At 39.0% G+C, this 20,882-nt stretch overlaps 1 protein-coding gene across 2 annotated transcripts; it reads right to left on the bottom strand.

The window, feature by feature from the left end:
• Positions 1 to 236: 236 nt before the first annotated feature.
• oma1 (OMA1 zinc metallopeptidase) lies at positions 237 to 18,767 on the bottom strand. 2 transcript variants are annotated; one of them, XM_088598771.1, is made up of 9 exons: positions 18,488 to 18,764; positions 17,165 to 17,662; positions 14,573 to 14,801; positions 11,892 to 12,065; positions 11,239 to 11,346; positions 6,644 to 6,772; positions 4,365 to 4,439; positions 2,849 to 2,998; positions 237 to 1,134 (listed from the first exon to the last, which is right to left on the bottom strand). In XM_088598771.1, exons 2-9 carry the CDS (start codon positions 17,626 to 17,628, stop codon positions 856 to 858), a joined length of 1,608 nt encoding a protein of 535 aa, XP_088454897.1. In that variant the 5' UTR covers positions 17,629 to 17,662; positions 18,488 to 18,764; the 3' UTR covers positions 237 to 855. The 2 variants fall into 2 exon arrangements, with proteins under 2 accessions (XP_088454897.1, XP_088454898.1); XM_088598772.1 differs by lacking the exon at positions 237 to 1,134 and adding an exon at positions 1,205 to 2,081 and having other exon boundaries at positions 18,488 to 18,767.
• Between the last annotated feature and the right edge of the window lie 2,115 nt (positions 18,768 to 20,882).

Consider the following 20,882-nt stretch of genomic DNA (forward strand, 5'->3'; position numbering starts at 1 on the left):
GATTGCTTTTACTCAGAGCTTTCTGTATTGACAAGAAGAATCACTGTTAACACTTCTACAAACTCTACTGCATATTCACAAGGCATTATTTTGCTTATTTTTTATTTAAGGAGGCATGATCCGTTGAGAGTTGGCTTTCTCATAAAGTGGAAACCTGACAAAGATAGATTATGGTGTTCTGGGTGTTGAAGTGCATGTGTATTCAATGGGGTCAACCACTAGTAAGAAACAGAAACTTTAGGTAAACCACACTTTATTGGTACTTTTGGACAAGGCCAAGACAGAGGGATAGCATCCTTGCTCTTAACAAAAATCCTGCTCAGATCTTTCAAAACATAGAACAAGATCCTGTCCTGTTATTTATCCAGTCTTCAGGGACAATGTGTGGATATGAGTCTTTGTTTTTTTGTGAAGGAGAGAGGGGTACAGAAATTGATAAGAAACTTTGAAAAGATGACAACTTGTTCATTTTTGTAATTTCACATTCACAAGACCTCTATTCCACATTTTCTATAGTGGGTCATTTCTTGTTAATCCCACTATAGAATTTCTGAGACTTACAGTCCTTTGAAATCATACCAAAACACAGAAAACAAACAAATGGCTTCCTAAAAAAACAAATCAATAAAGATCCTTTTTCTAAATAGGCCTCACGCTGCAGATAGAGTAATAGTGCAGCGCTAAACACTAAAAGATATATATGGCCAAGTGAACTAGCAGAGCCAAATGGCCTCATCTAGTCTGAAACTTTTCTTGCGTTTTTTGAGTCGTTTATAGCCACTTGATTAGAGGACTGAGTCAACACAGAAATACAAGGTGTTATAACTGTACTTTTAACTGAGAAGAGGGAGCTGTTCATTTCTGGGTGGCATTCAGAGATTCTGTAAATTGTGCTTTTGCTGCAAAGACCCTAGGGTGCTTCTGCTCATTCTCTGGGTGTGGTGGCATGGGCAGAGGCTGGGCTCTGGGCTGGCGCTGGCTCTGGGCAGTCTCCAAGATGCTTCCACCGTGGGAGGGGCTGTCTGCTTTCTCTCTCACACTCTCCAGCAGCACCTGCATGCTCTTCCTGAACACAGTGCGGGGGTCTCTGGTGGGCAAAGTGGGGCAGTCACACCTCTCCCTCAGCTCTAGTGCCTGAAGGTTAACAACACAAAACCCCAAGTCATCAAATGTTATCAACAGACTAACTTACAATACAACAAATAATATTTTCTTAATCATATGTCAAATTAGAAGTTGTTTGATTTGCAAATAGGCCATTGCATTTGTTGTTTCTGTAGAATTCCTTTCAGTCTTGACCCCCCCTGTCTGCTGCTTAAAAATGCAAAGTGTAAAAAAAAATCTATTCTTGAAGGTAAACTGTTGCTAATAGTAAGGCTGTGGTCATTAAACCCCTTATAACCTTTTAGTTTCTATTTAGAGAAAGCACATCACAATCATTGAGAAAACACACAACTTGTCACGCAACGTTCCCTTTTCCTGTCACTAATTGGTCCTCAGACACTGTTTACAATGGCTGTGGTACAGTTCATTTATCCTATAGCAGCAGTATAGACTTGAGTATGAACACTTCAGTTTCTTTGTACTTTATGTGCCATGCAACAGAGGTGCACGTGACCTCCTCAAATGCTGGCAGCAGACATTCAGCATGTCAGGCTTATCCACATGCTGGACTAATCTAATTAAAAGAATGGACATTTACTTTAAATGTACAGAGCTGGGAAAAGATAAATGAGTTTAACCTTTGTCCAACTGAAGACATCAACAGCTTTCAAAAGTGCTGAGGTTTCCAAAGCCTTTCATTTTTTCCCTAACAGCAAGTAAGCTTTCAGTTGCAATAAACGAACATCTCAAATACACATCAAATGAGGATCTATAAATAATGTATGTCACACACAGTACTCAAACAAGGTAAATCGCACTTTGTTATTTTATTGTATTTATCTATTCTGTGCAATAGGGAAATACAAACACAACATTCATTTTTAAAAATATTTTTTCCAGTTTTTGAGCCTAATTACAGTACACAAACAAACATCATGAAACTAGTTCAGGTGGGTAGCTGCGTCAGCATGCGTAGGCTGCAAAGGAAAAAGTAATAGGTTCATTCCATGCTGAAAAAAAGAAGAAAGAAAACACAACGTTTCAGCCGTGGAGCCTTCCTCAGGTATTGTTGTACCACAATGCCTTAAGGAAACGTATGTTATTAAGTTTAACATAGCTCTTTTAAAAGCCAGAGACAGTATGATTTGCAATCATTTAGAATTTCTTTTACAGCAAGCTTTATTTCCATATTCTTGTTGTAAGTGCAAGACATTTGTTTGGCACATCTAATCAAAGTTACTCAGTCTTGTGTACTACATTATGTTATGTGTTCAGTAAAATCTTAAAATAAATAAAATTGAGGATTGTGAATTTCTCCATTTTCTTTCTGTCTTTTGACAGAAAAATGCTCAGTTCTTTTTCTATGATTAATCAGCATTGCTGGAAGGTAAATCCTACATTTGTATCTGATTGTACCTTATCTGGGGGGGGGGGGTGTCACCATGCTCACTATTCCATTTAACGCTACAGAAACTGGGATGAGCTCTGAACCAATGAGCCACTGTGGCCCTAGTTTGGACTTTACCTTTTTTTCTGTGATTAATGAAAATGTTTTTTTTTTAAGTTTAAACCAAAATCCGGGCCAATAGTATTGTGTTGAAAGAGGAAAAGGAATATGTTGCTTAGTTAAATGACAGATTGATAGTGTTGCTGCTTTGCCTGGCATGCATTTCCAGTCCCACTGCTGACAGGAGCCAGCAGGACCCACTGATAGGTATCACACTTGGGACTGATTGCTGCCTACCTGTGGGACAAGGCGGTCAAGCTGGGTGGCACGGTTCCTGTGGGATGGGTGAGTGGAGAGCCATTCGGGCATGCTGGGCTCCCCCTCCAGCCGATCCAAGATCTCCATCTGCTGCCAGAACACTGGCCCAGCCCGAACATCTGCACATGCCTGAGAGACAGGACAGCACTGTTTTAATGCACCTCCTCCAGTTAAGCATTGTTGTTAGTAACAGAATAAGCTCTATTACAGATGTGGTTTTCTATTTATATAAGCTGAACCACAGAGATCAAGGTACTGCTGACTATTACTTTCAGTGCTCTTTCCTCCTACATTTTCCTATCATGCTGAAAATCAAAGGATACCAGTCCTCAGCACTATAAAAGCTCCCACTGGAAAAAAAATGCCTGCAAAAATATAGTAGTAGGAAATACAGAACAGTTTAAGAGCATGTGTTTGAGTATGTTTCAAAAACTGGATGCGTAATGCAGTGATATATTTTCTCACTCTTGAAATGGCTACAATGACACACACCATTCCCTTTACCTAACACGCCATCTAGTGTCTGTTGTGCACAAAATATTTCATAGAGAATATCCCAAACAATCCAGAAAAACACTTTGCATTTATGTCTATCTGATTTTGTTTAATGTTTTCTCTATTAGTGTGCACTGTTTTACTATAGAGAGTGCAGGGTTAGCTCAGCTAACTAGATCATTAAATGTGTTTTCACACAAACTGCTATAATACTGTTATAATACTGCAATCCTACATTCTACATCTGGTTTTCTGGCTGTACTTAATTGGCACTCATGCATTAGTTCTTTTTTCTGGCACTGAGATCATTGTATGTTGGGGGATGAACTAAGCAGTCTGAATTCACATTGGAATGACTCTCTACTTCAGGGCTGGCAGCCCTGCCTCTTCCACTCTATTGGATTGAACAGGGTTTCTTTAACTAGTTCTTAATTATGCAACATATCTTCAGAACAAAGTTCAATTATGTAATTAAAGTACTTGACTGAATCCCTGCAGTGTCAGCCTGGAAAAGCCAATGATGCCTATTCCAACACAAAATCAAGAGGCTTAGTCTGAACCAGAACAGAGGACCTCTGTAAAAGGGAACTGTGGCCTTTCTCTGTTCAGTGGAGCACAGAGCTTACTGTGCCCCTGTACGTCTGTATAGTCTGTTTGAGACTGACATTTGCTTCTATACAGGAATTATGAGAGCAACCAGACAAGCTCCTGGTCTAAAACAGGGACATCACAAGATTAACACTGATACCAGAATCCAATAACATTAGTGGAAGTATGGGAACATTCAGTACAAAAAACAAAAAAAGACACTTCCTTATAGACAGAATCCTGGAGGAACAAGCCGGTGTCCCTAGCCATGACACTGAAACTGTTCCCATGGGATCTTTAAGAAATGGTTTGATGGATGTCTTTGATCATTCACCTAACAAAAATCCAAGACACAAAATGGCCTCTCATTTGTAACCTTTATTATGACATGTGCAGGAAAGGGATGATGTACCTTAGCAGCCAGCTGAAGTCCTACTTTGTCAGCTTCTGCCTCCAACTTCCTGCTGTAGGGCCGCTCAAACATGAACTGCAGTGAGAGAGATAAGGGACAGAATGAGGGGGGGAGAACAGTAAATACTGCTAGCTACGTGAATGACCCAGTGTCTATAACATTTATATTCTTATTCTACTCCTTGGAGACACTGGAAGCTTTCATTTGTTTGCGAGCTGTTTTTGCATATCAAAGATTTTCTTGGTTAGCGGAGGCAACACAGAATAATCAATAAACCAAAAACATATACATGATTACTGACATAGTTCAAGTAGGTAGCTGCGTCAGCATGCGTAGGCTGCAAAGGAACAAGTAATGGTTTATTCCATGCTGAAAGAGAAAAAAAGAAACACAACATTTCGGCTGTGGAGCAGAGCTGAAATGTTGTGTTTTTCTTTTCTTTTCAGCATGGAATAAACCTTTACTTGTTCCTTTGATGACTGACACGCTGCCTTCAATGTGAGACACCTGATCTTATCAATGGGATATAGGCGTTATTAAAAATAATCGGCAACGGCACACACTATTTCTACAGAAGATTCAATATAACGTATATGAGCTGTTACATTTATATATCAGAAGTGTTAGTGTTTGGTAATGTTTTGTAGAAAGATTGTACTGTACTTAGGTTGCCTCCTTGTTGGCATAAAATACAGTTACAGTGAAAGAATTATGGAATGACACAATTGCTTCACTGGGGGGAGGTCTTTTTCGATCACCCGTCGTTTAGATAGTTACAGCCCGTGAAAGAAAACAAAGAAATAAAAATAAACTGTAATTACAGTAGGACAGAAGCTTTTTTAGAACAAAGGAGCAGGGACCTCAAGGCTTCTCTGTGGCTCACAGCGGTTGCTATCCGAGCTGCATCTTGATTTTCCACGCTGAAGGCCATTCTCATTATAAAATACAGAACACCCACTGCTTGGAAATTTTTTCACAGTGTTTAATGTTCACCAGCTTAGAGAATGTGGAGCTGAGTCACAAGCTGCATAAATAAACGGGGTCTGTAAAGTGAAGTGAAATTAAGCAGGAAAACTATGATTGAAACAGCAATAACTTGAGACAAGTTTAAAGACGTAACCAGCAAATTAAACTGTCTTACACACACAGACCAACACCATCCCCTTGAAAGCTGGAAACACTGTTGCTGCTGAAATGATGTTGCTATGAATTTTCCTTGAACACAGCATTCTGGTCAGAGCCAAGGACAGATTCCATTTCTCTGATTCAGATTCAGAGTAGAACCAGAATGGCACACAGTCTGCCTCGACACAGTATGACCTTTGATTGAAATATAATACACCCACAGGTTGACTATATAATACAGACAGGTTGACTATATAAGAATAAAACACAAAAAATAAATCAAATATGGGAAAAGAAATGCAAAAAAAATATTGAAAGAACATATGGTACTGGAAATACAAATAAGCTTTCCAACACTATGTAACTATGTAATAGCTTTTCAGCAGGAATTCTCTGACATAGAGATAATCATCTCCCCCCTCTCTGTGTTCACAGTTATGTCCCCTTTTCATCTATTTTGCCCCCCTTTAGCACACTAGGGGATGACCAATTTAAATGTCAATTCAACATCTGAAGCTCGCTTCTTCAGTTGCAGCCTCCCAACTTCATCCAAAATTAAAGTCACTGCAGCATCTGGGGGAGCTACAGTACTGGGCAGAGTTCATCCAAATCTTGAAGTTCTGCTACTTGTTTAGTTTAGATAATCTACTACCTCGGTATGGGGCCTTTGAGGTGAGGGGGTGAGGGAGAGGATACAGTATATACAGCCTGACTGAGCTGAGGTGACAGCATCTGTCTCAGCCTCAAGCTCCTGAAGTTGCTGCTCAATGAGGAGGCAGGTGGATGATGAAGTGATAAAAGGAGCAGATGATTCATCTTGAGGCAGGGCACGCACTAAGCCTGACAGCGAACTAGCACAAGATAGATTGGTGGGGTGCTGATTAAATGGCAGAGAAGATTGAGTGAACACTGAGACACCGAGGTGGAAGAGCCATCCTAAAAGTCAGCTAGCAGTCTAAACACCTATGGACAAGTAGTAGGGCCAGACTTCTGTACTTTTAACTGATAGGAACTATTGCAGGTGGCACAGTGCTACAAGGTGATATAAAATTCAAATAACAGAGATAAAAATCATTTGTCTTCAGTGGGTGAGGTCTCCAGAACTCCAGAGTTTCACTGCAAGGGTGTTCTGTTCTATATTTTTATTGTCTTACCTGGACTAATTTGCCTTGAATCCACTGTCCCAAGACAGCCAGGCTATCCCGAGGACAAATGGCCCAGATTGCTGTGAGGAGGATGACTGAGAGGAAATCCACAATATGAGACATGCTGGCCTGTTCTGCCTTCAGACAAAAAGAGAGCATGAGAGAGGAAAAGAAGGGAGGCAGCAGGTCCTTCCATACAGTTTCTCACTCCCTTTACTCTTACAGAACTTCTGTGACATCTAGATCAGACAATATATTCAGAAGATAATGAAATTAAAAACAAAATGTTACAAACAAGTGCAGACCATTCATCACAACATGCTTGTGAAGTTGTAGTGTACAAGACAGGAGTGTTTAACTTACAGTATAAGTCCCTTTCAATCATATGATACAGTTGCAAGAAAAAGTTTGTGAACCCTTTGGAATTACCTCGATTTCTGCATTAATTACTCAAATGTGGTCTGATCTTCTGCTAAGTCACAATAATAGACAAACACAATGTGCGTTAACTAATAATACACAAACAATTATACTTCTTCTTGTCAGTACTAAACACATTGTTTAAACATTCACAGTCTAGGTTGGAAAAAGTGTGTGAAGGCTAATGACTTCTCCAAAAGCTAATTGGAGTCAGGTGTTCCAATCATTGAGATGAGATTGGAGGTGTGGGTTGGAGGTGCTCTGCCCTATAAAAAAGACACACAAAGGTTGGTTACTGACAGAGTCTGCTCTTCTCAAGGAAGAGCTGTTCATGTGAACCATGCCCTGATCAAAAGAAATATCAGAGGACCTTTGAAGTAGAATTGTTGAGATGCATAAAGATGGAAAAGGCTACAAAACATTTCTAAAGGCCTAGGTGTTCATCAATCCACAGTAAGACAAATTGTCTACAAATGGAGGAAATTCAGTACTGTTGCTATTCTCCCTAGGAGTGGGCATCCTGCAAAGATCACAGCAAGAGCGCAGCGTGCAATGCTGAAGGAGGTGAAAAAGAACCCTAGGGTAACAGCAAAGGACCAGCAGAAATCTCTTGAACTTGTCAAAGTCTTTGTTTATGTGTTCACTATAAGAAAAACACTGAACAAGAATTATATTAATTGAAGGACACCACGGAGAAAACCACTGCTCTCCATTAAAAAAACATTGCTGTATGTCTCAAGTTTGTAAAAGACCACCTGGATGTTCCACAATGTTATGTGGACGGATGAGACAAAAGTTGAACTCTTTGGCAGAAATGCACAACACTGTTTGTAGGAAAAAAAGCACTGCACACCAACACCAAAACCTCATCCCAACCGTGAAGCATGGTGGAGGGAGCATCATGGCTTGAAGCTGCTTTGCTGCCTAAGGGCCCAGACGGCTTGCTATCATAGAGTGAACTACGAATTCAAAATTGTATCAAGAAATTTTACAGGAGAATGTCAGGGTAGCGGTCCATCACCTGAGGCTTAATAGAAGTTGGGTGATGCAACACGGCAATGACCCTAAACACAGGAGTAAATCAACAACAGAATGGGTTAAACAGAAGAAAATTTGTGTTCTGGAATAGGTCCAGACCTCAACCCAATTGAGATGCTGTGGCATGACTTGCAGAGAGTTGTTCACGTAAATAATCCCAGAAATATCAATGAACTGAAACAGTTTTGTAAGGAGGAATGGTCTAAAAATGCAATCCGCAGCTACAGGAATCTTATGTTTGAGGTTATAGCTGCTAAAGGAGGTTCTACCAGTTACTAAATACAAGGGTTAACATACTTTTTCCAGCCTGGACTGTGAATGTTTAAACTATGTGTTCAATATTGACAAGAAGAAGTACCATTGTTTTTGTGTTATTAGTTTAAGCAGATTGTGTTTGTCTATTATTGTGACTTAGTTGAATATCAGACCACATTTTTATGAGTAATTAATGCAGAAATCCAGGTAATTCCAAAGGGTTCACTAACTTTTTCTTGCAACTGTATTTTGTTTAACACCTGGTGGTGCTTAATTGGTTCAGTGAACCACTGAAAACAACTAAGAGCACAGATGAAACAAGCAGAGTATTTTTCAGCCTTCACGGAGTGAATCTAACCAGCATGGCTGTGGCTCATGTAATTACCCACTCAAAAGTGCAAAACCATGATAAAACACTAATTTATAAATAATCATCCATTGTGCCCAAACTTTTAACTTCCTGTTAATTTAATTTGGGCATTTAAACAAAACCATTCCCACTCTCATTTACAATACACACAATAAAAGCCCTTTCTTCCAAAACTGAGATATACATAAAGCTTCCTGTGCAGTACCATGACGCATTGCATAATACACAACAATCACCCTTTCAGGCAGTACCGAGATGTACAGCACAATAAAACTGACTTATTAAATACTGAGTGTGAAGTAGTTTACAGACACAGATCACATCATCAAGCTGTCATTTAATAGAGGGACACACAAAGCACCAAACAATCTCTCAAATTAATATCATGCATAGAAATATATATCAGATTGAATTCTTTTTAGTTAATATACAGTGGAAAAGTATATAATGAACTGCACAGTTCATACTATGGAGTGTGCAGGTGGAGGGGAGTCCCCATTACCTGTAAAGCGCTATGAGTGGAGTGTCCAGAAAAGCGCTATATAAGTGTAAACAATTATTATTATTATTATTATTATTATTATTATTATTATTATTATTATTATTATTATTACTATATAGACACAACTGGAACTCCACAACCCTTTCATTAAATCACAGAAACACAAACGTTATCAGCATCGTAGTACATTTGATATCCTGGAAAAGGATTTAGAAACATAAACAGTTACGAATATAGTATTGTAACACTGAATAACCCCCTCACATAATAAAAATATATCTTACTCCTTAGATCTGAGTTTCATTTGTTTATACATCTTATTCTGTTCCTATCCTTTAATTCATTTTAACTGAAAGTGAATGATATACAAATATGCTAAGTGTTTCTCAAAATATCACAAGCAACACGTCTTATGAAAGCAGAAACACTTGTGTTGCTGCACATGACATCAGCCATTTGACCAAATTCCAGTGTAGACTCTCTTTATAGGCCAGGATATGAGGTTAATGTCCACATATGACCAACATGTGGCAAACATAATACAAAATAACCATACTACATACATAATTATTATATAAATAAGCATGTATTAAGATGAACACATAGGATACATAGGGTGGGGGACCACTCATTAAAATAAAGTCTGGGCAAAATGTCACACAACATGACATCTGTCATGTAAAGATCCAGACCACACTTTGGGTGTTTGTATCAGTGGGATTCAAATTGCAAACAATCATTAAAAAATAACTTTTATTTCTGCATGTAAAACCGCAGGATTCTTTATTCAATTTCAGATTAATTGATTTATGTGTTTATAACAGACCTTTTTCACTGAAGGTCTGTACATATAGGTGGGGATACCTGAGAAACAACTGTCCATAGGGTCGCTATGAGTCGATACAGACTCGACGGCACTCAACCACCACTTGAGACACAGCCACTCCTGTTTCTTGACGAACCAGCTGAGATTTTTAGGACAAATGAACCACATATACTGTATCTACTATATCTACATATATCAGCAGCCACATCACCCTGCAACTCACAACTGGCAACCCACTGAAGCTAAGCAGATGTGAGCCTGGTCAGTACCTGGATGGGAGACCTCCTGGGACAAATAAGGTTTGCTTTTGGTAGACCAGCAGGGGTCGCTCCTGGGAAAAACTAAGGTTGCTGCTGGAAGTGGTGTTAGTGGGACCAGCAGGGGGCGCTCACCGTGCAGTCTATGTGGGTCCTAATGCGCCAGTATAGTGATGGGGACACTATACTGTAAAAAGGCACTCTCCTACAGATGAGACATAAAACTGAGGTCCTGACTCTCTATGGTAATTAAAAATGCCAGGGTGCTTCTCAAAAAAGAGTAGTAATAATCCCCATCTATGAAATGGCTTCATTACTCTGTTCTCCTCCCCACTGAGAGCTGGTGTATGAGGAATGTTCTGGTGCACTTTGGCTGCCATTGCGTCATCCAGGTGGATGCTGCACATTGGTGGTGGTAGAGAGAAGTCCCCATGGATTGGAGTGTCCAGAAAAGCGCTATATAAGTGTAAGCAATTCTTATTATTATTACTACTCATTAAGGCATATATTATATATCTATATAAGGCAGTCTTCCTTTAATTATGCAACAATGAAGTGAGCTGAGGAAGCACTTTGGATCATGTATCTAAACACCAGAAATTATACAAGCACTAAGATGGGGGATGCAGACCTTAAAATGATGCAAATTCCCTCTGAAATCAAATCACAGACAGTGAAGGCACAAGTAACACAAGGGGTTTGAAAACTAACTGATATGTTAAAATGTAAATTACCTTACTCATAAGGGTCACTGGCTTTTTAAACAGGCCCTACAAGTGATCTCAGGGGAGTAACAGTATATGAAGATCAGCCTTTTTTTGCTCACTAAACCTTAGAAACACACAGGCATACCATATGTGAGCATGCATAGACCACACAGATACACACCCACATGGTTAGTCAAGCAGCACAATTAACTTGACTGGTTGTACTTACAGAGTGTCCGATGATTGCGTGTGCCATTTCATGCCCAAGAATGAATGTCAGCTGATGAATGTCAGCAACAGCCTCCAGCATTCCGGTGAAGATAAAGACCCGTCCATTCTGTCAAAAGCCAGAGCATGCTGTGGCGTGTCAGAACATTCAGCTGCCACATTTAGTTTTGCTGTACCATAACCAATTGCATTTCTGCATGGCCTTAGGACTTTACATCGTGTTTTTTCATAGTCTGTAAATAAATGTAGTCTGCACTCATCTGTTTTGAAAATGTAAAACAAGATGAAAATGGTAAAAAATAAAATATGACTCTTGTGGAGCTACTACAATTTTTGGAGGAAGATGTTTTCTGCATTTCAGTTCTTTTTTAACTTGTCAACTTTATGTTGCAGCAGAACATGGGTTTGGCACTCACTGTTATGCAAAAAAGCAGATGTTTTTGAGACATTTTCACCACAGACAAAGCATCAGCAGGAAAAAGTCACTGTTACGTTTTTTCACCTGGAATTGGCAATTGAACAAAAATAAAAAAAAACAATTGCAATTCTGTATTCTTATCGTCCACCACAGCCACTGATATCTCCTGCCACAGTAAGACATGCCCATGAATGGGATCTGTGAACCTGCCTTATTTCAATTTCACTATGACTTACCGGAAGAACAAAGGCATTGACTGTGGGGTCTTCCACCACTTGGACAGTCCAGGGGAGAGCAGACATCTCAGGAAGGTCCCGGTTTCTCTGCACCAAGTGACTGACAACAGTCTCCACCACTTTATGCCGTGGATCATCTCGGGACACCAGAGTATCCTTGAATTCCTCCATGTACTGTTAATAAAATTTGGGAACTGAGTGTACTAAGCTAGGGTCAACTTACTGACCAAGTTTTACCACTTTTACACACAGATCTAAGCAGCCATTTTCCTCGACTCCTCCTATAGCTTCCAAAAAGCTCATATACTGTATCTTTAAAAGTGTTAGCTGTATATAATTAGTCACTATATGTAATTATATGTAATTAAGTATTACTTGACACTCCAATAAACATTTCATTATTTCTAATGACAACTTGTCAAAGGGCACTTTAGCTAATTGCATTAATAAAGTAAAGTCTTGGATGTGTGAAAATATTTTTTCACTCAACTGTGATAAAAGTGAGATTCTGTTGTTTGGAGGCAACAGTGTGGATAGGACTGCTATAACCTCAGCACTCAACTCTGAGGGTTTAAAATTTTGCCTTAAAGATTTGGCATGTAACTTAGGCATCATCTTAGAAACAACGCTCTCATTTAACTCTCATGTTAATGCAATATTGAAGGCGTGCTTCCTACAGTTAAGAAACATTGCAAACCTAAGGTATTATCTTTCCACTCAAGACACAGAGAAACTAATAAATGCTCTGGTATACAGCAGATTAGATTACTGTAATGCTCTACTATCAGGGAGCGCCTATCGCACCTTCAACACCTTACAGTGAATTATTACAGCTAGAATTATTACCAGAAGTAGAAAGTATGACCACATAACACCTATACTTATCTCTCTCCATTGGCTTCCTGTTAGGTAGACTTCAAAATTATTTTACTTACTTATAAGGCTTTCAGAGGTCAGACACCTGTCTATTTAATGGAGCTGATTAATGTATACAATCCAAGTTGCCCACTTAGATCACAGAATGCAGGTCTTCTTCTTATTCCACATATTAATAAAAAAACAGTTGGCGGTAAAGCCTTTAGCTACAGGTCCCCTAGTTTATGGAATAGTCTGCCAGCCTACATACGGGATTTAGATCCTGATTGAAAACATATTACTTCAGCCTAGGCTACTCACACCTTACATCATAGCTCATTGCTGCTGGTCCTGCTGTACATGCCATTTTGTGTCTCGGTGTTGGCCTTCCAGGTAGATACATCTGTTCTGACCAAACTATCCTATTCTCCTCCCCACATGTCCAGATGGTGTCCAGCTCGGGCACCATCTGAGTTGGATGCTGCATCACTGCCATGGATCCAAGAGGGACATTGCGAATACAGCTAGGAGGATTTGCTGGTCTAGAGATCTGCATGGAGTACTGGCACACAGAAGGACATGATGGAAGACCTAATACTCCACATTTAGTACTTTTTTAGAATTCTATAATCTTAGCATGCCCAAAAGGGTTGGGCAGCCAGTTGACCTTGGACCCTTTTTTTTTCTCCTTACAGAGGAGTTTTTGGTTCCTCTCCTCCGTTGTCTTCTGGCTTTTAGTCTTTCTGTATTGTAATGTCATGTATTGTCACACAGCTTTGTTAAGTGCCTTGTGGCAACCTTGTTGTGAAAGGTGCTATATAAAAATAAACTGAATTAATTTGAATAATACTACATTTACATTTATTCTCATTGACTACATTTATATGCAGTTATTAAAATAAACAGAATATGTCTGTTTGGAATGGACTTGGAATGGAAAGGGTTCATTTACATGAATGAAGGATTTGCTACCCAAATATCTTCCGCACCTAAATGATGCTTATTTTTTTAAATGGAATACTTCATACCAACGTGTATCACACAGTAAAATATTTTAATAGCTTTTATTTTGGTTATGAAAAATAAAAATGTTTCCCCAGAGACATTTTTAAGCTTAATTGCATGAACAGTGCACTACTTACAGCACATCAGCAGCAACAATTAGCAGTGCTTCATGTACAACACTGCCTCATCTGAACCACAGGTTTGCAGAAGAAAATGCAGAAGAACCACTGGCTTACTTCATGTACAATTTGCCACCTCTGTCTTTCCATTTGCTAATTTTTTTGTGTGACCAGTATATTCAGATGACCAAAAGTATCAGTATAGGGGTATTCTTAATAAGGTGATAAAAAAATCAGCTTTACTCAAAAATCACTTAGTATCCCAGTAGTAACCTGGGATTAATATGGGAATAACATATTTGAGTTACTGCTATCCAGTTTACTTTGACAGGTTCTCAGAATTTTAATGATAATGCTCACACATTCTGGGGATATAAATGAATAATGGAAAATATTATTTGTGTACAACTCTAAAGTAAAAAAAAGACAAGAAAAAGTAATAACCTGTGTGATCAAGTCTCCAGGAGTAGGAATGGGAAACAAAACCAGTGAATCCAAAATTATGTTCTGAAGACCCCTGGAGTCCTTATACACTCTCAAGTGAGGTCCAGAAAAAAGTCTTAAAGTAATTCACCCCCAGAAATCCTAATAAAAGAGTCTGGAATACATTTACTGAGAATCTTTTACCCTCCAGTACTGCTGTCAACATTTTACTGAAGTGGCCTATTTAATTCCCCCCAAGCCAGCCCATTCCCCTCTCACCCCCTCAGCAGTCAGCTCGGCCAGTTCAATAAACTTGTCTCTGTTGAAGACCAGGAGACGCATCCGACTGGTGATGGGTGACTCGTCCAGGTGCGTGAGGAGGAAGAGTGCCAGAACTGCCACGAGCGCTGCTATGCCTGCCGCAGCATGCCAGCGCTTCCTCCACAGGGCCTGGCGCAACATCTCCTGCCGGTTCTGGGGTAGCCCGGCCCACCACTTTCGGATACTCCTGTGGACAACCCCAAAGGCACAGGTCTGCATTGCCACAAGTGCATGGTGACTGACATTACAAGCAACCAAGAGCTCACAGAGATAGTGTGTCAACTGGCCAGAAGATATTTTAATTTTAAAGCTTCACCCTCAAAGAAATAAATGCAATCTCAAAAAAAATTAAATCCACCAGCCACTTCATGGGGTTGTCACTAACTCCATGACAAAGAATAACACTTGTTCAAGTCCTTAATTTATTAAATGCAACCTCACTTAAAATGGAATTTCTCATTCATAAAAGGACCATTCCGACAGCCATAGCCTACAGAGAAACCTGGCTCTTCCTTAGTCTTTATCTACTGCTATTTTGTTGTAATGAGAGATGTTAACACATTGTTAGGAGACACATGCTTCACTGTCCTTATACAGTATAGTCCCTTAGACAGGTGTGTTGCACTATGGACTTCAAGTCTTTGCAATGCAAAAACATATTTTTAATTAATAAACCTGACTGACCTGATGGAAACTGTGACAGACATACAGTATGACTCATACATGCCTTCAGGTCAATTCATTCTAGATTTTGCTTCCATTAACAAAACAACGTAATTCTATTATATACAGTGGGTATAGAAAGTCACCAACCCCTTTCAAAATGTTCACCTTTTGTTGCCCAAAAAGCCCAAAAAGAAGACAAATTAAATCAGACTTTTTCCAGTTTTATTTACAAACTGTACCTTCCAACATCCAAGTGAAAAAAGAAAGCAAAATTTCTAAACAAAAAAAATAAAATAAACAAGTAGAATAACTGGGTTGGATAAGAGAACACCCTCCTGAGTTAATACTTGATGGAAGCACCTTTTGCTTGAATTACAGCCATGAGTCTGTTTGGATACATCTCTTCCAACTTTGCACAACCAAAGGGAGGAATATTTGCCCATTCGTCCTTACAGAATTGTTCAAGCTCAGTCAAACTGCGTGGCAACCGTTAATGGACTGGCCTCTTCACGGCATTCCAAAGATTTTCGATTGGATTTAGGTTGGGGCTCTGACTAGGCCACTTACCTTCCTGTATTTCAGCCACTGTATGGTTAGTTTGGTGGTGTGCTTTGTGTCACTGACATGTTGAAATGTGAACCATCTTCCCATTTTCAACTTCCTGGCTGAGGGCTGCAGGTTTTCTTCAAGACTTTGCCTGTATTCTGCACCATCCATCTTCCCTTCTATCCTGACAAGTGCCCCAGTCCCAGCTGAAGAGAAATACCCCCACAACAGGATGCTGCACCACCATGCTTTACTGTAGGAATGGTGTTCTTCGGATGGTAAGATGTATTGGGTTTTCACCAGATGTATGGTTTTGCATTCTGGCTAAAAAGTTCAATTTTGGTCTCATCTGACCACAGCACCTTTTGCCACTTGGCCACAGAATCTTTAAGGTGCTTTTTAGCAAAACATAAACAAGACTTGATGTGGCTTTTTTTAAGGAGTCGCTTTTTTCTTGCCACCCTCCCATACAGGCATCTCTAATCAGTCTCCTTCTTGCTCAGTCATCCAGTTTGAATGAATGGCTTGATCTAGGCAAGGTCGGGGTGGTGCCATACGCCTTCCACTTCTTAATGATGGCCTTCAGCTGCTTTTATTCTGAACTAATCACCACAATTGATCAATTGATTAGTTTGTTGTGTGATCTGTAAGGTGATTGGTTATACATGAGCAAGTTTACAAATGCAATTGTAAGGGGGGTGTTCACATATCCAAATAAGGTATTTTACTGTTGTAATACTAATTAATTTTCAGAATGTTTTCGAATTTTATTTTCACTTGGCTAATGTGGGTTACTGTGTGTAAATAAAAATGGAACAAGCCTAACTTAATTTGTTTTTAATTTCAGAGTGTCATACAACAAAAGGTACACATTTTGAATGGAGGTGGTGACTTTCTATACCGACTGTACTTTCACTCTGTGGCTCACTGGATTTGACACTCCCCCATATTGGGATGCTGCCTGCATCGTGTCAATAAAAGATAGAAGGCGTGTAATAACTTCTGTACCCCATCTGTTTAGAATTTGCCTTCTGTTATGAAGATGTAAATCCCTCAAAGACACACCATGATTTTCAGTAATGAAGCCGAATAGTGTAAACTGGAAAACATGAAAACAGGCAGAAATTCCCAGTTTATCTCTATACTCTGCAAATGTCATAAGAAAGATGAAGCTAATAAACTTATATAAATCATGTGTATTTTTCCTGTTAACAGCATTGTAATGTGATTGTTTGTTTGGGTAAAAACATAATATGACAGTATGATCTCATACTAACTGTGCATGTGACTTTGCATACTGTTGAAACACTGTGTAGAAACACTGAAACACCTTGTTACCTGCCCAGTATGATAGCCAAAAGCTTCTGAAGCGGTTTGATGATCATCCATACGAGCGGAACAGGCAGGGCTCTGTATGACGCTGAGGTGTGGAACTGCTGACAGCAAGGCAGGCCGACCTGCAGGGTGATACTGCAAACTGATGGGATGCATGTGTACAGGGTTCTCTGATGGCCAGCACTGACACTGAGAAGTCTGGGTTTGATGCTTTTGCAGAGAGCCAAGCGAATTGCACACAGCGTCCCCAGGTCCTCACTGCCTGCTAATCCTGTCTGTTCCTGCAGCCACGGCTGCAAATTATTGTCTCTGAAAATATCTGCACGTCTGCCTTGGACGGACAGGGAGAGAGTGCATTGCTTCTGTTTGGAAAGACATGTTCTATATCCCTTCTGCCAATTGTTTCTACAAGCCAGTAGATAGCAGAGTCTTTTGCTTCTTAAAAGTCTGATGCAGAAAAAAGCCATCTTCTGCTTCACAGGCACACTGACATCTCGAAACCTGCAAGAAAAAAGAGGACAAAATGTAGTGGATTGCTGGCAACAGCCTCATGAGAACAGGAGAAGAAAAACTGTAGAACACTCACAAGAAGTGAAAGCTCAAAAAAGCTAACAATAAGCCTTTGTCAACAAACTTTGTGCTATAAAATGCTAGTTTGAGTGAGTATATGACTTAGAGCATAAGTTTACTAATACATTAATATAGGCATGCGAGGTTCAAAATATTTCATGTAAGAAACATTCTAAAGATTTATCAGCATACAAAAACAACCAGAGCTTAGCATAACATATTAAACTAGGTCATCTACGGATCTACACTATCTTTTCACATTAAGGGTGTAATCCAAGGTATAATGCATGTACATAAAGATCTATATAACAGCATTGATGTGCCTCAGAAATGTTCTTAGCTAATTGACAACGAATAGACAGAGAGAACACATACAGATGTTGTACAGTATTAAAAATCAAAAGACTGAAAGATGAAAACAGACGTTGTTTAGCGCTTTGTTTATCCTAAACAAGAGCTGATCGACGACAATAGGGATCCTAATACCTTGTCTGGAGCAAAACAGTGTTTGTTTACTAATATGCCCTTTTTTGTCAAATATCATAAAAAGTATAATTTATGTTTTCCTGTTCGATTTCGGGACGATCAAGGGTTTGTTACGTTCTTCTTAAATAGTGTTTTTTTTAACTTTATTTAGTTTTTCATTCTATATCATACATTTGAAAAAATCAAACCTTTGAATGCGCTTATATAAATGGAGGTAATTATACATGTTAAAATGATTAGAACGTACAAGTAATTTCAATGTCAACTCACCTTAACAGTTTAATTACTTTCTCAAGTACTACCAGGAGAGTGTGCAAGACCTGACCGACAGATGAGGTCGTTACTCGAGTTGATCTTATACCTCTCGTTTAATCTTTTCTGTAGGATACACCGATTTATTATCATTGTGCAAAAATATTTTCACTTTCCCGAACAATTTTTACTTGAATCATGTTGGCATGTTGTATTTCTTTCTAGGATGTTCACAGTACTTCCGGCTCCTACACTAGTTCAGGGAGATAAATCAGAGAGCGTGTGTAACACAGAACTCTGCCCCCCCTGCTGACGAATAATGCTGGACTTTGCAACACAGATGTTATAGACACAGACGCACAGATTTATTATATCGTATTACCTTATTAAAATGCGTACATTTAAGTAACATTTTAGGTATTAGAAATAATATAAAACACTGTTTAAAGTTCGCAACAAATAGCCTTATCTGTCACGCAGGATACATGACTCAAGTAAACCACCTACTGTATGTCACAGACATAACTAGGGCTCTGTATTTAAAATATTTCGGCACTAAAATTCATTTTAGTTTTTTAGAATTTTAAAATTCACAAATGATAGGAAATGTTTCCGTGTCTAGTGCACATGCTGCACTGCAGGCTGAATACATCTTCATTATGCAATACAGCAAGTACAATACCAGTAGCCTAAGACGTGACACGCAGCTTGTGGAATAATTACCACAGGCTTCCTTAGCAGGTGAGAAAGGCTGAGGAATACTAGGACCTGGTGGTTTTCGTGGTAGTGTTTGGGAAAAGATGGAAGTACATCTTCCCTTGTATGTTTTCTTTCAGTTTTCCTCTTGGTGTGTCCAGCGGTTATATGAAACATTTTTTTTTTCATATTAAAAAAAGCAGACGAACAAAGAATTGGAAGTGTGATTTAGAAAATAATATTTTGTTCCAGGAATACATCATGGTCTCCATAATGTACATAGCATGAGGCCAATAGCACATCGAGCACAGAGTGAGCATTGAAGTGTTTTGATTTTTAAAGAGTTTGATGCTTCTCAAAATGTAAATAGTGATGTAATGTTATTGAAACAGTATTATAAATGAAAAGAGAGTAATACATGTTAAAAGTTTATATTTTTATATATATATTTTTATATATTAGAGCTTATTCAATATTTAAAATAATAGTTCCATCGACAGCTACTTTCTGTTTTGTGCTGCAAGAGAAGCAATGTGCTTTTTTTCTTTGGTGGAGATACTGCTATATGTATTCCAGAAACACAATGTACAACTCCTTTACATATGGAAAAGCAACATGAATTTACATAAGCTAACGTCAGTATCATGGGCACATTTGTCTAAGTTACTTTTCAAATCATTCAGTATTTATACTTGTTTAGGGTTTTGTAGGTAACATAGTATGTGTTGTCCAGCTTGAAATTGTTAACAAAACAATTATTATTCTACATACAGTACCTGTCATCAAATGTCCATCAAAGCCTCAATTCACTGTTCAAAAGGACTTGGCTACTCTGCAGATGAGTATGTCTGAGGTGTTGCTCCAATACGGTAGCAATAAGCCATTGTTCTCTTTGTAATAATTGCTTACACTTATATAGTGTTTTTCTGGACATTCCACTCAAAGCACTTTACAGGTATTAGGGACTCCACTCCATCACCACCAATGTGCAGCATCCACCTGGATGATGCGACAACAGCCATAGTGTGCCAGAACACTCACCTCACATCAACTATCAGTGGGGAGGAGAACATAGTTCATAGATGGGGATTATTAGGAGGCCATGATTGTTAAAATCCAATGAGGAATTTGGCCAGGACACCAGGGTTACACCCCTACTCATTTTCGAAAAACACCCTGGGATTTTTGAATGACCACAAAAAGTCAGGACCTCAGATTTACATCTCATCCAAAGGACAGCACCTTTTTATTGTATAGTATCCCCGTCACTATACTGGAGCATTAGGACCCACACAGGCTGCAGGGTGAGTGCCCCCTGCTGGTCTTCCAACAGCAACCTTATTTGTCCCAGGTCTGCCATCCAGGTACTGACCAGGCTCACATCTGCTTAGCTTTAGTGGGTTGCCAGTTGTGAGTTGCAGGCTGATATGGCTGCTGGCATAATAGGCATATTACTTCCATTCTTTTTTTCTTTGATTTCCTTTTTTCTCACTAATAAGATGATTTATTGCTTATGCAAATTATAGTCACTAAAATACATCAAGTGTCATCATGATTGATAAATCAAAATGAAGACCAAAACATTTATCCAAAATACTTTTTCTAAAACTGCATGCAGAGAGGATTAAGTTTCTTTTGATACCCCTTTCTTTTTTTGTGAAAAATATAGAAAGATTATAAAGAAAAGTAACAGTTTTTAAATGGCTATTTTTCTCTC

This window comes from Lepisosteus platostomus, chromosome 11 (genome assembly GCF_059453375.1).
Source record: "Lepisosteus platostomus isolate fLepPlt1 chromosome 11, fLepPlt1.hap1, whole genome shotgun sequence".
Lineage (NCBI taxonomy): Eukaryota > Metazoa > Chordata > Actinopteri > Semionotiformes > Lepisosteidae > Lepisosteus > Lepisosteus platostomus.